Here is a 16051-nt window from a genome sequence, read left to right as displayed (position 1 = left end):
CTGTATTAGAATCATAGAATAGTAAGGTTGGAAGGGACCTCTGGAGATCATCTAGTCCAACTCTCAGCATAGCCCATACGGGGATTGAACCCACAACCTTGGCATTAGCAGCACCACACTCTAACTGGTTGAGTTAAACCTGCCCCCCAAATCCTAATTGGAAATACAGAGACAGATGCTCTAATCCTTTAGGGCTTTTCTTGGAATGGGGCCACTTGTGAACCTGCCCTTCCTGGTGTCTGCAACCACGGTGAAGCTTGTGGGGCGTCCATGAGCTCATCTGCATGCTGACAGCAGGACAGAGAGAGCATATTTTTCTTGTTATTGCAACCTGCTGGGAGCTGTGTTGGCTGTGGAAGGGAGACTTCATTCTTATATTCTGCATCAGTAGTTAGCTGGGCCTGACACAAGCAGAAATTGATCAAAAGCAGCTTTCAAAGCTCCCAAGTTCCCAGAGTAGAAAATTTCTCTTGTTGAAATTGGGTGGGAGAGCTGCGGTTTTTCCACTGTTCCTTTGATTTGTTGCCTAATGCAGGGGATGGATAAATCTCTAAGCCCTGAGATTTAGGGCAGGATTCATACTTTACATCTTCAGAAGATGTAGTAAACAGCCTATACTTTCTAATCCTGGGAGCAAGTTTGTACCTGCTTGCTCTGTATAAACTGGGCTGGCTACAACAAATTCACATTGCGGCTGAGTTCAAAACATCCTTGGGGATGAAATGTTTATTGCAGGAGGTTTTTGAAATGGTTCCTGAAAGGGAGAAAGAGGGATTTGCCGCTCTATACCCTGCACAGACTCTGTGGGCTTGTCTCACGGATGCAAAAACTATGTCGTATCAGGACCAGTGGGACACCTTCAGTCCCTAGGGAGGAGTTTGCTGGTAACCTTTGTCACTCAAACCTTCCTGCAGGCATGGGCAGTCCCAGCCTTTCCCAATGAATGGACAGAGGTGGGTGGCCTGCCCACAATGACTAGACCTTTATTTACCTGGTTTGGTAGTTTCTGGGCATGGCCTGAACACTGCAATGCTCCTGAGATCCATCTGTACATGTCCTCCTTGTCCTGTGAGCCTGCTGAGCTCAGGCTGTAGTCATACTGTGCAAAGATTTTATCTCGCCTGGGGGCAGGTAACTTCAGAGCCTCCCAGAGACCTCCTGGGCCATCTGTCCTGCCTGCAGTCAGGCACTCAATTTGCAGAAAAGGCAGATTGGTTGCAAAGAGGTAGCCAAGTTGAGCAGAATACACAGTCTTTCCAAAGTGCTTGTCTGTGCACAGGTATCTAGACATTTCAGTTGTTCTAGCCCAATCCCAAGACCCTGCTGTACTGGATAGGACAGATGGGTGCCAGTTTGGGGTCTGGAGACCACACCTGTAGCTCTGAGAACATATGGGCAGTGTAACCCATAGGATATTTTGGGCATTTTATCCAAAATATGAACCTCTTCAAATTCTCTCTCTCTCTTTTTTTTTTTTTTTCCTTTTTTTTCCCCCCTGCAAGGCGTGAAAGGCTGTACCCTGGAGATGATCTGCTCATAGTCTGTTGCAGCAGAAGCAAGGAAGTGATGTTAGTGGCATGTGGGACCTGGGATGGGATGCAGCTTCCTCTCACCAAGTGTGCATGTTAGGTGGCATGGGTTTAAGAACTGACACTACACCACCTTGTAACTTCGCAGCTTCCTCTGGCTGGCTGCAAGTCCCAGTGCATGGCCAGTACTGTGGTGCTGTGGGAAACAAGGGGAGATGGTGGTAGCTGTGCAGAAGGAGTGAATTACTTACAGAATCTTCAGATTATAGAGGCCAGAAAAAGCTTCCCCTGGGATCCTGGAGATCTGGTTTCCAGAGAGGCGTCTGCAGCAAAAAGAAGAGCCAGCAATGTGTCAACATCCTTGTAATGACAATCCCTTGTCTGCAGAGGCTTAATAATTCATGCATCTTGCTACAGACTTCTCAGAGAGAGTGCTTTGACACGTGGAAGCTGAGCTGCAGGTGTGGGCTCAGGCAATCTTTGTATATGATCCACTTTTATGGCTGGGGAACATATGCAAAGAAAATAATGGCCAGCCCTTAGTTCAGTGCTTTCAGCATTTGGGGATAGCTTGTGGCTGAAGTCATTCCCTAGATACCTGGAAAGGACCCCACTTCACAGATACTACAGCACAGACTTCCTGTGGCTGCCTGTATAAGAGACCTTTGCCTAGTGGCACTGACTAACATTCAGGCCCTGCTTCACAGCCAAACATCTGCAGTGAGGGTGTAGCACGAGGAGAGTTACTTTCTGCTCAGGCATAAGTGGGTCCTGGGAGAGATATGTCTAAATCATGGCTTTTGCCCCTTAGCTGTCCCAGATATCTGGATGTGTCCTGTTTCTGCATCCTGCAGGTTCTGCTTTGCCTTACAGATCAATTTGTCAAAGTCTTATTCCACCTCGTTTGCTTTCACTTCATCATTCTTGGCCCTACTTTGACCTGGGTGGTCACGGAAAAGACTTAGCTCCTTTCCACCCATGAGAGTTTGATACTGCTTTTGCAAGGGGAGACTGGGGAAGGGGCAGGAGATGGGGAATACCATGCAGATGCTACAAGAGGGCCAGCTCATCTGAGTATGGTTTGCAAAACCAGGTCAGAGCTGGAAAAAGTGGTTCTCAGATAGGCAGTGAGGATGAACAGTGGTCAGAGAAAACAATAGGAGGGAAGACAAAAATAGGGACAGTGTGGGAGGAGATGAATGTGAAGGGATGGGGGAGAGAAAGACAAAATGAAGAACAGCATCCCGGAGGAGACTGAGACCACCAGGGTCACAGCACAAAGAGCAAGAGACAACATTCAGAATGATGGAAAAAATTCTCAAAGAAAAATTGGTATTCACTGTTGTATAGGATCATCTGAGCAGTGTGCCCAAATTTTAGCAAGACCTAGAACAGACTGAGACATTAACATGGATTTGGGTTTTTCAGTGACATTGAAAACTGCAAACAGTTTTCACTGTTACCATCACTTTCACAGATAGGGACTGTAGTCCTAAAATTATAGTGGGAGGCTGTGGGGGAGCCAGGAATAAAATCCAGGATTTTTGATCCTAGGCTTAATGTAGGAATTGGAGATCTTCCCCTCCTCCTGCTTTCCCACAAGGACAAACCTGAACCCCATCCTCACGCCCAGCATCCAAAAATCATGAAGACAAATTTAAAAATCATGAGGTTAAAACCTCAAATCACTGCTGCATTTGTGCTTTACTTTATGATCCCCAAGTGGTCAAAGAGAGGTCAAGGTTGGACTTTTCTATAGCCACAGAGTAAGAAACTGTTTTTGTCCACACAACTTGGAGTGAAATACTGCATCTCCAAAAGACAATAATAAACATGCTTGTGCTCAGGTACATCTCGAAACTCTGAGAAACTTCAAACCAGGACGAAGAGATTGGGCACATATGCTTGCAAACATGGCATATTCATTTAGTATTGGCAAGAAAAGCATTTCCTTTTTCAAAATTTTGTCTGCGAAGGAGACAGGTGTTCAACATGAGCAGTGTAATCCAGGCTGGAAGCAGAATACATTGCACTGAGGGGACTAAAAAGGTCATGAAGAGGGTTTGAGCTGTTTTGGGGAGCCACAGTCACTGGTGGCTGTGCAAGCTTGTGTGGATGCCCAAGTTCTCTCCCTCCCTGTCTCTCTCCTCAGGAATCTAGAGAAAATTGCTCCCATAATTAGGCCTCTGACAGCACAAAGAGCACAGGGTCGTCTCTTTAATGTGTTAGAGCAGGTTGTAACCTGCGTCTTTGCAGTATGCAAGCTGCCTGGCAGGCTGGGCTATTTGTCACTTGGGGGCTGTGATTTGGAGTAATTGCTTCTTTGATTGCTGATTTCCACATGGGAAGGAGTGTTGTCCAGGAGACCAGAGTGCTCGCCTGGAGGGGAGGTGTTTCAGCACGGCATCCTCAGTGGGCTCCCAACACCCCACCAGGTCTTAATGAGTCCTCTATGGGGGGCTGTCTGTTCTCACCTTCCTGGAGCTCCTGTCTGCCCCTGTGCCTCAGCCAGCAGGATTCCACACATATTCCCAGCTGTATGTGCCTTTTAGCTTATTTCCTGGCAGCTATTTGCCTTTGTTTACATGTGCTTGGGTGTGTCTTTGGGACCCAAACCCTCTTGCCAGGTCCCCAGATAGAGCTGGGACCTCTATGATTAGCAGCAGAAGCACTAACAACTTGGATCAAGGCCAGGCTTGCACTCTTGGCCCCAAGCAGGGTGGCCAATGCTTGCTGGTAGGACACATTCTATGCCAGCTTGTGGCTTCTCAGCATCATGGACAAAACAGAATGTGAGGGAAAAACTAATCTGCAGAGGGAGGTTCATGGTCTCCCTGGATATCATCTCTGGGTGATTTGAGAAGCACAAAAAATTCTCCAGTCCTGGAAAAGGCAGCAATGGCCCTCTGTTGCTCCTGCCTCTATCCTTGTCCCTGTCACACTGAGACTATGCTGTGCCGCTAACTTATCTCTATCCTCCAGCTCATCTCTCTGGTATCCTTACCTCCTCCTCACTGCCAGGGCAGCTCAGCTTCTCTCCCCCAGGTGTAGAGCTAAGTGTTGAGCTGAGGAGTGGGCACAAGGGGATGCACTAACCACATCCACTTCACTCAATCTGTCTTCCAAGGCAACTGCCAGAATTGCTGAAATCCAGGGCGGGCTGTGCTAACTTGCACGTTTGTAGAGATGGGAGAATGGGAGATGTCTCTGTTCATGCACATAGGCAGTGGCTTCACTTTCCTACTAGGGTATATGACAGAGGTGTGCACACAGCTCTGGGAGTGTGGGCTTTGGAGGCTTGCTGTACCTGCCCAGGACGACTACATGATGCTGGAAGTGGTAGCCAGGTATCCCAGGCAAGAGGACATGCCTGTCCCATGCCTTTGAGAATAGGATAGGAAAGGATAGGTCTTTTGAGGTATACTGCCAAGTAGTAGGGGTGCCTGCCAGGAAGAAATGCCTGCTTCCATGTCTTTAGCTGCTAGGTCAATTTGTACAAGGGACTCAAGACACAATGAGTTCCCACAGTGTGTAACTCTTCCATTGTCCGTTGGCACTTGACAGCCTCTCTAGGACTTGATTCTCTCCTCCGTATTTCTCCCTTCCAGACTCTCCAGAAATCTCCCAGACTGGCAAGCAGGCACTAGTTGACTGTATCTCTAGAAGACAAATCCTAGGAAATTCTCTGAAATGGTTCCTTCTTTTCTATTTAAAAGGGAATAATGACACTTTAAATGATGTTGCTAGTGTGACTTCCTCTGAGACATCTCTTCATTCATTCCTTCCATGGGCAAGACTGAAGCAATGTTTCCAAATATCTCTGTAAAAAATGACTAAGCTGTGGCATCCACTTACGCCCCTAGTGTACAAGGGAATAGGGAGCTGCTCTTTCAGCAGTGAATGTCTGGTCTGCATTGCTCCACTCCGGCTTGTTCAGGCATAGGACTTCAGCTCAGGTCTATCTTTAGAACAGGCAGACTTGATTCTGCTGTTTGCCCTACTGTCCTGTTCTCCAGTGGCGCTTATAACCATTATGAGATAGGAGTTGTGAGGAAAAGGGAGCTCTGGACTAAAAGTGGCTGGTGGAAGAGGAAGAAAAAGGCCAGGTGGAAGGGGAGGATGGGAGCTGGAGCTGACTGGCTTGCTTTGGAAAGCTTGCATGTTCAGTGGATTTTGAATTCTGCCCCCCCCCCCCAGTGATTTCTGGGAACATTCCTCCATGCTTTAATCTGCATTCACAATACACTCCAAGTTGGAACAGCCTCGTGGTTTACCAGCTCATGGTTGCTATAGTTCAGTTACCATAGGCTCCTACCCTTCCTGTATCTTAGGCCTCTTGGTCATGCTGCAGCTTCCATGGCACACCCAAGGGATGTTTATTGGGCATGATTGCTCATGTCATGTGCTCAGGCAACATGATGATGCCCTTATCATTCACATTAGGAGGCAGGAACATTGCCCATTGGCAGAACAGGACAAACATGTATGTCTATATCTGGTGGAATTTTTCCTTTGCCAGATCTTTATTGTATTTGTCAGTTTACTTCTTTGATCTCTTGCTCTAGTTCATTTCTCAAACACTTTTGCTATCGAGGCCAAATCTGTGCTCAGATAAATTCTCAGCACTCCTGTCTAAACAGTGTCATCACACCTAGACTTTGCCATCTCCTGGAAACACAAAGGACCAAATTCTCCACATTATACTTGAGTTTGTTCTCATGTTTGCATGAAACAGGAATGAAGCCAATTAAGTTACACAAGTGAAAACATAGTGTATTTGAGAAAAGACTCAGGCTTGGACTCTCCCTTCCCACATAGGAATCCGCAGCTGATCCTAGTTTGGTATCCTGTGGAGGTCTCTAACATGGTCTTTACTGCCTTACTCCATCACTGAGGAGGAGACTATGCAAACCTGTTCTTAACTCTGCTCTCCATGCACCCACCAAATGCCTGTTCCAACTCGATAGATTGATGGTCTTGTTTATGGTCTTCAAACCAGTTTTCAACCCACATGAATATTCATATGCAAGCTATTTTAGACTAATTTGCCAGGTAAGATTTAATAAGACACAACTCATTAGTGAGCAACCCAATACAGGACATTAAATGTATTCTCTCTATTCCCTTATAATATAAGCTGTCAAGATTTTTGTGGGACATTTGCTCCCTCCAAACCTTCACTCCTGCTTTTATTTTTTACTCTACTAAGGGGCCCCACTTGGAATACCCCAGAACATAGGTAGTCATTTGGAAGGGAGTCTTGTGGAAAGTCAGGGTGAGTTATACTCATTCACAAGGACTTTTGAGATGCTGAATACTATCCTTAGCCCAAATGGCAAAGAAAAGGAACAAAAATCTATAAAATTTTCACTACATTTTAAATCTGTTTTGGGCCAAATCAATAACTTTGCTTTATCATTTAATGTACACAATGGAGAATCCCACAGAAGCCCTTTTCTCACATCCTCCCTGGTACTTTGGCCATTGCCTGCCTCCACACCGTGACAGATTTCACAGAAGTGACCATTGCAAGACCTCTTCAGAAGAATTATCCTCTGACTCTCCCTGTGCTGTCACATGTACTGAACTGGTGATCAGTGTTTTCTTTTGCTGAGGAGGAAATGTCAACCAGGAGGACATAATATAAACTGTGGCAATTCTTGTTGTCACTAACAAGTTGGAGGTGACCCACAGCAGTGTGCTCAATCATAGTGTTCTGATGCCTTCTCAGACATGAGTTAGGCAGTGTCCTGGAGGAGAACAACAGTCTCCAAATGTTCAGAGGAGCTGCAGTTCACAGAAAGATCAATACTTCTCAGCCACAGGCAGGCTATCTGGGAATAGAGTGCCATGTCAGGCGAGGCAGCTGTCAAGGGAATGGTGATGACTCTCCAAGTTTTGGCATGACAAGGTAAGGTTCTGCTGCCTTGTAGAGATGGCCAGGATTGCATGAGGTCACTGTCCTGCAAGTGTCTGTCTCTCTACCAGAGACTTCTGCAGTCTACTCTGTCACAGGAATATCAGGACACCTACTAAAGCTGCTCTCCCAGGAGTGCCCTGCTCCAGACATGTTATTCCACTGCTCCAGGAAAGGCATTTCAACTGTGGTGCCAGCACACTCAAACACTGCCCAGAAATCCCAGCACCCTTTGACACCCTGTGCTGGACAATACTCCAAAGATGAATGTTACAGATGTCCATGAGCTGAAGTGAGTGGCTCCAATACTAGGCAGGGGAATAATGATGCAATGTTGATGCTCTGTAACCTGTCATGGCTCCACTAGCCCTTGCACCCACAAGGGAAGAGGACAAGGAAGCGGGGGGAGGGTGTTCTCTATGGGAGAGGGGGAAGAGGGGGCTACTCTGGTCCCATTCCCAATGCACATGTTGGCATTTTGTTTCATTTTACTCTTATGCTGTTGCTTGGCCTCCAGTCCATGATGTCATAAGAGCTGCATGGGATAGGGAATAGTCTGCGAGGATAGGCCATGGTGCGGATCTTGAGCCTGCTGTTACTGAACTCAACCAAATGCACAGGCAAGGCACTCCCTGTGCTGGTGAGTCCTTTCGCCCCCCAAGGCCTCATAAGACACAGGTGAAAGAGCCAGTGGCTGGGAAAGAGTCTGATCTTGCCGCTGTGCCCTGAAGCAAGAGGTGAACGGCAATGAACACCTGCCTTTGGCTGCAGTTTCTCTACTTGGCACTAAGCTCTTGTGTTTGGATTCAAAGAACAGTAACAAAGCCCTTGCCGGTGAACACATTTCAACATGTTATTATTCCCAGGCCGGCTTTCAAGATCCTTTTTCTATTCCTTCTGTACTGATTGCTCTTGTTTCTCTTGGCTCCCGACTTTGGCTTTTCAGGCTTCATTAACTGGAATTTATTAGCAACTTTAAACAATCTTCCTGCTGCCAGAAAGAAAGAAAGAAAAAAAGAAAAAAAAAAGAAAGAAACAAGGAGGAGTCATACTAAACTCCAGGCTGCTCCCTGTCTGTGTGAGGCCCATGTCTGAACACCTCTCTGCCAGTGGAGTCAGAATAGACTTTCTTCAGTGGGAAGAGTCATTGAGTGCCTGCGCTGGGAACACGCTTGCTCCCCGCACTGCCTCTCGTCTGCTCTGAGTGCAGTTTGTTCTGTTTCCCCACTGAAGCTAGAGGCAGTGTTGTTGCAGGGAGCAGAGGAAGTCTTGGGAGCCAGAAGTGCAGACTGACAGACAGCCGTCAGAAAGTCACCTTTGGAGGACATTCCTCAGTGATGTTGCCTCTTCAAAACTGGCTGAAACTGAAGAATCTGGTCTCTTTGGAGTCCTGGAGCCAGAGTGCTAACTGCATCCATAACACCTTCTTGAGCAGCTCAGAGTAAAAATTAATGACTAACAGGATCTAGAGGATCTAGGGCACCTGAAAGGCCTGTTCTTTTCACTGAATGGATGGGTAAATAGAGGCATTAGTGAGGAAAATTGCTTTACCAAGACCATGCAGTGAGTAAATGGTAGAGCTGGAGAAGTTCTAGTGACCTCATCTGTGCTGTAACCACAAAGCTGCCTCTGATCCCTTTGAGACATGGCCATTTGGTCTGCAGAGGGGAGCTGAGCAAATAAGGACATGGCCTTGTAGGACCACAGGCTGACTGGACACAAATGGCCAGCTTAATGTACAAGCCGAGCCCTGAGCCCAGCTGATACCTGACTTTCATAAAGCTCCACATTTATGGGGAGCCTCAAGTGGTGCTAAAATAGATGTGCATAAAAAGAAGGAATTACAAAAGGTGAGGTTAAAAAAAACAGCCCTTTTCTAAGCTGCTTTGACAAAGAGCTATTAGAGATAGATCTAATGAGAGGGAAGACTGGCAGCAACAGAATAGGAGAGAGAAATTATGAGTAGCTTGTGGAGGAGGAACGTGGACTTTCTGGGACTTTCAAAGAAATTGAGAGATAGATAACATCTGTATACGTTCAAGGGTCAGGGGTGACAGGGACGTTTCTGAGTATTACAGCAGGAGGAAGTGCTATCTCTACCAAGCAGTAGTTTCCAGAGGACCTGAGGAGAAGATCTGAAAATCCGTGTTGAAGTTGGCAAACATTTTTGGCTGAGGAAAATGTGATTTTTTTCCAAAATGTACAAGAATTCTTTTGGGCAACTTTGAAGCAAACCTTTTCAGCTTTCACTTTGAAATATCATTTTTTTCAAGTTTGACCCAATGTAAAACAACAAATGTGAAGAAGTAGCCTGAAAATGAAACAAAAGTATTTTGTTTCAGGTCAAATGAACTGTTCTGCATTGATCAAAGTCCCAGATTACCAGTTTTACCTCACCTTGAATTGAATTTTGCAATTTTTCTCTTCATTTGCTGAGTCCTCAAGCCTATTACCAATTTATCAAGGATGTATCAGGGAACATAGGAATGCACAAGATAGACTGGGGCTAGAAGGTCACCCAAATACCTAGAGTTGAGCAATTTACTGAAAGGAGGTTTCCATCTGACTGAAGATGAGTAATTGCAGCAAGGACAGGCTTTTTTAGTTCCATCTCCCAGGTCTCCTGGTAACCGCTTCACTCTGCCAAAATCAGCTTACTCCCTTCCCTTCTCATTTATCTCTACTGTCCCCTCTCCATCCCCTATCACTGCAGCCCACAATTCCAAACCAGTCTTGCCCTGGTTTGAACCACTGTATGTCCTCCATTCTCACTTCTGTTATTAGTATCTTCAAGCCTCTTGCCCAGGCCTGAGGGGGCTGCAGCAGAGCCTTTTCTTTCTTTTAGGCCCTTCTTGGCCCAGAAATGAGACAGATGATTGGCAGGACTTTTTCCTACCCAGAAGGCATTAAGACTGAGACACCTGGATGGTCCCTCATTTTTTCAGCAGGGCTTTCAGGCCTTTGCTGTCTCAGCATGCCATGGTGTGAGCAGTTCTGCCATGGTGAGAGTGAACAGAAGGCTTGACCTCATGTGTCACTCTAAAGGTAACATTTAGATACAAGAGAATATATTCAGGATAGACAAACTATGCACAGATTTTAGCTGTGAAGCCTAAAAAAAAATCTATTGAGGATATGCAAGCAAACAGAGCTCGTAAGCAGCCAAATTTTGGTCAATTCTTGTGGGACTGCCCATCCTTGCACAAAGGGTACTCCCCTCCTGAATGTGAAGGTTCTCATGTAGTTTTGGGATGAGAGTTTGGTACAGTTACAAGTGACATGACAGACCAATGTATAATATTTATCTAGATGCTGTTGTTGAGAGAATCACTTAATTCCTGATATTGCATAAAAATACTTTATTACTTCTTTATTACTTCATTGACTTCATATCAGTTACTTGATTTCCATGCAGAGGAACACCATATTATTGCTGTCAAATTCAAGCATGAACTTGGGTATACATAGGCATACAATGTTGCATTTTCTATTTATTTTCCTAATTATGGTGTTTTTTCCTCGTCAAAATACCTTTTCTTTCCAAATGAGGAATTGTGGCATTTTGAACCTCTAGTAAGATGTTCTCTAATAACTTCCAATTATTTTTTCAGATTTTCCTGTTTAATTTTTTCCTCCTAGTCTGTTTCATTCGTAATTATTTTTGGCTGTGGAAAGTTGGCTCTTTTGGACTCTATGAATATTTATTCAGTGCTAGTTGAGACTGTTCTGTTTGTACATGACATGTAATCAGGACTTGATTGCTTGCAGCAAGACAGTCATTAATTGTATACAATTAGTCTCTGTGTGTGAAAAGTAGTACTACCCCTGTGAATACTTTGGGTATTCAGACTTGAACACAGATGCTGAAAAACTGGAAAGAAAAAGATTCCAAATAGATTTGAGGCCTTGAAAACTCACCTTCCGCAGGTAGCTAAAGAAGAGTAAAAAATGATAACTGCACAGTCTGTAAATGCCAAATTGTAAAGGGCATACTAGTAGCTGGAGCTCATTATAAGCAGACTAAGGCAGAGCAAGGTCTAATGAATAGAAACTACAGGCAGATGAAGACCAAAAGGGACCAAAGCAAATCTTTATAAAAGTTAAGAAATTTACCACTGAGATAATAACAGATTCTTTCAGTCCAGCCTGGACAACTGCTCAGCACAATTCATGAGCAGCATCCTTGGCCAGGGTTCCCTGGTCTGTCACAACAGGATCAGCACAGGCAGGCAGAACGCAGCTAACAGAAGCAGCAAACAGATGCAGCAGTTTGCACAGGAGGAGCACAATTAGGTGCAAGAGAACATCTTTCTCTTTTTCCAGAACTTATGAAGAGCCTACGTTCACAAACATGGTTATAACTAGCTGCAAAGCATATTTGCCTGTAGCTGTTGGAATTGCTGCATCAGCTGTGTCAGCACCTTCAGCCCAGACAGACCCTCTTACAGCAGATGCAGCCCTACAGGTCTCAGGGCCTCTCCAGAAGGCCTGGACTCACAGTCAGCCCTTCTGCAAGAGGTGTGCTGCTGTTGACAATTTGTGTCATCAAGTCAAGGGTTTGTGGGATGACATGTGAAGAACTTGAGAAAGTGAGTAAACAGGGCATTCTTGGAGACCATACTGCTTTGGGAGTCCCAATCCCCTGCAGCAGGGGAATTGCTGGAAGGTTCTGTGCAGAATGAAATAGTACAACAAAGCACTGTAGAAGAAGGCTGGAAACTAGTTGCTTCTCATGGAAGAAGAAAGGCCCCTACTCCTCCTGTAGACCTGGACGTACAGTTGAAGAACCAATTTAATGCCGTCCAGGATGAGAAGGACAGGGACTTGACTTGACAGCTGGAAGTAGCCTCACGATCACAGGCCCTGGTTCTCATGGAGGACGTCAACCACCCTGACATCTGCTGGAAGGACAACATAGCTAGGCACAAACAGTCCACAAGGCTCCTGCAGTGCATCAGCAATAACTTCTTGTCACAGATGGTGGAGGAGCCTACGAGGAAGGGTATCCTGCTGGACCTTGTCCTAACCAATAAAGAAGGACTGGTTGGAGATGTGAAGGTTGGGGTCAGCCTTGGCTGCAGTGACCACGAGATGGTGGAGTTCAGGATCCTGCAGGAAAGAAGCAAGGCAATAAGCAGGATTGCAACCTTGGACTTCAGGAGAGCAGACTTTGGGCTCTTCAGAGACCTTCTTGGCAGAATCTCATGAGTTAAGGCCCTAGAAGGAAGGGGGAGTCCAGGAGAGCTGGCTAATATTCAAACATGACTTCCTCCAAGCTCAAGAGTGGTGCATCCCAAGGAGAAAGAAGTCCAGCAAAGGAACTGGAGACCTACATGGATGAACAAGGAGCTCCTGACAAACTCAGACAGAAGAAGCAAGTACACAGAATGTGGAAGAGGGGACAGGCTACTTGGGAGAATTATAGGAATGTTGTCAGAGTATGTAGAGATGCAGCAAGGAAGGCTAAGGCCGCTTTGGAATTGAGTCTGGCAAGGGATGTTAAGGACAACAGGAAGGGCTTCATCAAATACATCAGCAACAAGAGGAGGAATGGGGAAAATGTGGGCCAGCTACCGAATGGGGTGAGGGCCCTGGTGACAAGGGATACAGAGAAGGCAGAATTACTAAATGCCTTCTTTGTTTCAGTCTTCACTGCCAAGGGCAGCCCTCAGGAATCGTGTAGCCTGGATGTGAGGGAGAAAGTCTCAAGAAAGGAAGACTTTCCTTTGGTTGAGGAGGATAGGATTAGAGACCTTCTGGGCAGGCTTGACATTCACAAATCTATGGGCCCGGATGGGATGCACCCACGGGTACTGAGGGAGCTGGCGGATGTTGTTGCCAGACCGCTCTCCATCATCTTGGAAAGGTCCTGGAGAACTGGAGAGGTGCCTGAGGACTGTGAGAAAGCCAATGTCACTCCAGTCTTCCAAAAGGGCAAGAAGGAGGACCCAGGCCAGTCAGCCTCACCTCCATCCCTGGAAAGGTGATGGAACAGCTCATTCTGGATGTCATCTCCAAGCTTATGGAGGAAAAGAAGATGATCAGGAGTAGTCAGCACAGCTTCACCAAGGGGAAGTGCTGCTTAAGCAACCTGCTAGCCTTCTATGATGGAATGACTAGCTGAGTAGATGAGGGAAGAGCAGTGGACATTGTGTACCTTGACTTCAGGAAGGCTTTTGACACTGTCTCTGGTAACATCCCCCCAGATGAGCTCAGGAAGTGTGGGTTAGACGAGTGGACAGTGAGGTGGATTGAGAACTGGCTGAAAGGTAGAGCTCAGAGGGTCATCATCAGTGACGTGGAGTCTAGTTGGAGGCCTATGTCTAGTGGAATTCCCCAGGGCTCAGTACTGGGTCCCATCCTGCTCAACTTCTTCATCAATGGCCTGGACGAAGGGACAGAGTGCGTCCTCAGCAAGTTTGCTGATGAAACTAAGTTGGGAGGAGTGGCTGGTATACCAGAGGGCTGTGCTGCCCTTCAGAGAGACCTGGACAGGCTGGAGAGTTGGGCAGAGAAAAACCTCCTGAGGTTCAACAAGGGCAAGTGCAGAGTCCTGCGCCTAGGGAGAAATAACCTTAGGCACCAGTACAAGCTGGGGGCTGACCTTCTGGAGGGCAGCTCTGCAGAGAAGGACCTGGGAGTGCTGGTGGGTGGATGACAAATTGACCATGAGCCAGCAATGTGCCCTTGTGGCCAGGAAGGCCAATGGTCTCCTCAGGTGCATTAGGAAGAGTGTGTCCAGCAGGTCGAGGGAGATGATCCTGCCCCTCTCCTCAGCCCTGCTGAGGCCACATCTCAAGTGCTGCATCCAGTTCTGGGCTCCCCAGTACAAGAGAGACATGGAGCTACTGGAGAGAGTCCAGCGTAGGGCTATGAAGATGATCAGAGGGCTGGAGCGTCTGCCCTATGAGGAATGGTTGCAAGAGCTGGGCCTGTTGAGCCTGCAGAAGAGAAGACTGAGGAGGGATCTTATCAGTATCTATAAGAACCTGAAGGGAGGGTGTCAAGGGGACAGGGACAATCTCTTTTCAGTTGTCCCATGTAACAGGACAAGAGGCAACAGGCAAAAACTGAACCACAGAAAGATCCATCTGAATGTGAGGGGGAATTTCTTCTCTGTGAGAGTGACAGAGCACTGGAACAGGTTGCCCAGAGAGGTTGTGGAGTTTCCTTCTCTGGAGATATTCAAAGCCCGCCTGGATGCAACCCTGTCTAACATGCTGTAGGTGACCCTGCTTCAGCAGGGGGGTTGGACTAGATGATCTCCAGAGGTCCCTTCCAACCTCACCGATTCTATGATTCTAACATGGATGCTGTTTGATACCCTGTTACACAGATAGTGAGTGAGTCACAAATTCTGTGTGCCTTATTCCTGCCATCTGCCCTACTCAGATACTTCACAGCCTAAGAGTAAGTTTCAGCAGTGTAAAACACCCAGTCAGAGACCAGCAAATGTGGTTCCTGCTAGCATGGTGTGACTCCAGGATGTGTGGTAGACTGGGTGGTTACCTTGGGCAGACAGTACGGAAGAGCCATATGTTAAGGTCATTGCTGCAGAAATTTCTTCTCAGATGGGTTATTTTTTCCAGCATTAGTGCAGCCCATACAGTAATAATCCTAGTGCATATACTCAGGTTGTTTGACCAGTAAATTGCAGCATCTTCAATGAAACTGTAAAAAGATCTGGTTTGCTGAGAGGGACCACAGCACTGCTTACAGACTCGCTCTTGCTGGGGACCAGACCATTCACTGCAACCGAAGCCATTTGACTGTCTGAAAGGATACTCTATCCTGGCCTTGTTCAAAGACCAATAACTTTCACAGGGCTCCCAGGCATCCAAGCATGTCTTAGTCCCTCGGATTATGTGTTTGTTCATGAGACATTAGGACCAGAGGAAAATGCTGAGTGACTGCCTGGAAGAGACTCTTAGCAACTCATGTAAGGCCAGAGTTTCAGATGTTAAAGTCCTGGGTTTATCTGAAATATCAAACTATAAATGTGCAAATGCTGAATGCACAAGAACATCCTTACTAAGCATAGCCCTCACATGTGACTCTCTTTACTCTCTTTTCAGTTTTCCCATGTGACAGGACTGGAGGCAATGGGCAGAAATTGAACCACAGGAAGTTGAGCCTGAATGTGAGGAGGAATTTCTTCCCTGTGAGAGTGACAGAGCACTGGAACAGGTTGCCCAAAGAGGCTGTTGAGTCTCCTCTGAAGATATTCAAAGGCTGCCTCGATGCAACCCTGTCTAACATGCTGTAGTAGGGAGAGTGGACTAGATGATCTCCAGAGGTCCTTTCCAACCTTACCGATTCTGTGATTCTGTAATCCTCGATGTCCCAGGCCTCACAGGCAGACCTTTTATCTATGCACCTTTCCTTGTACCCTGTTCTTTTCCATTTTCCAGGTGGTGAGCTGGGGAAGATTATCAACTCCTGAGGTTGCCAGCTGCAATCTATTTCAAACTAATAACCTGAAGTCTGATTTGATAATTATGACCTGTTATAGAAACAATGAAAACTGGTATCTGGTCTGGTTTCTTTAGGCAATACTGAGTATTCAGAGAAACAACTTTGTCTCTGTGTACGTGTATCCACATAT

General features: G+C 46.4%; 1 protein-coding gene across 1 annotated transcript in view; it reads right to left on the bottom strand.

Moving 5' to 3' along the window:
* Positions 1-16051, bottom strand: part of LGR6 (leucine rich repeat containing G protein-coupled receptor 6) — a 166713-nt gene that overhangs the window by 90687 nt on the left and 59975 nt on the right. The window contains exon 5 of the mRNA XM_062594778.1: positions 1781-1852. Within this exon, the coding sequence (XP_062450762.1) occupies positions 1781-1852 (72 nt within the window). The remainder of the gene's footprint in view (positions 1-1780; positions 1853-16051) is intronic.

The sequence above is a fragment of the Rhea pennata genome, chromosome 25 (assembly GCF_028389875.1).
Source record: "Rhea pennata isolate bPtePen1 chromosome 25, bPtePen1.pri, whole genome shotgun sequence".
Classification (NCBI taxonomy): domain Eukaryota; kingdom Metazoa; phylum Chordata; class Aves; order Rheiformes; family Rheidae; genus Rhea; species Rhea pennata.
Note: the sequence above shows the minus strand (reverse complement) of the source record. Positions and strands in the feature narration are given on the sequence as shown.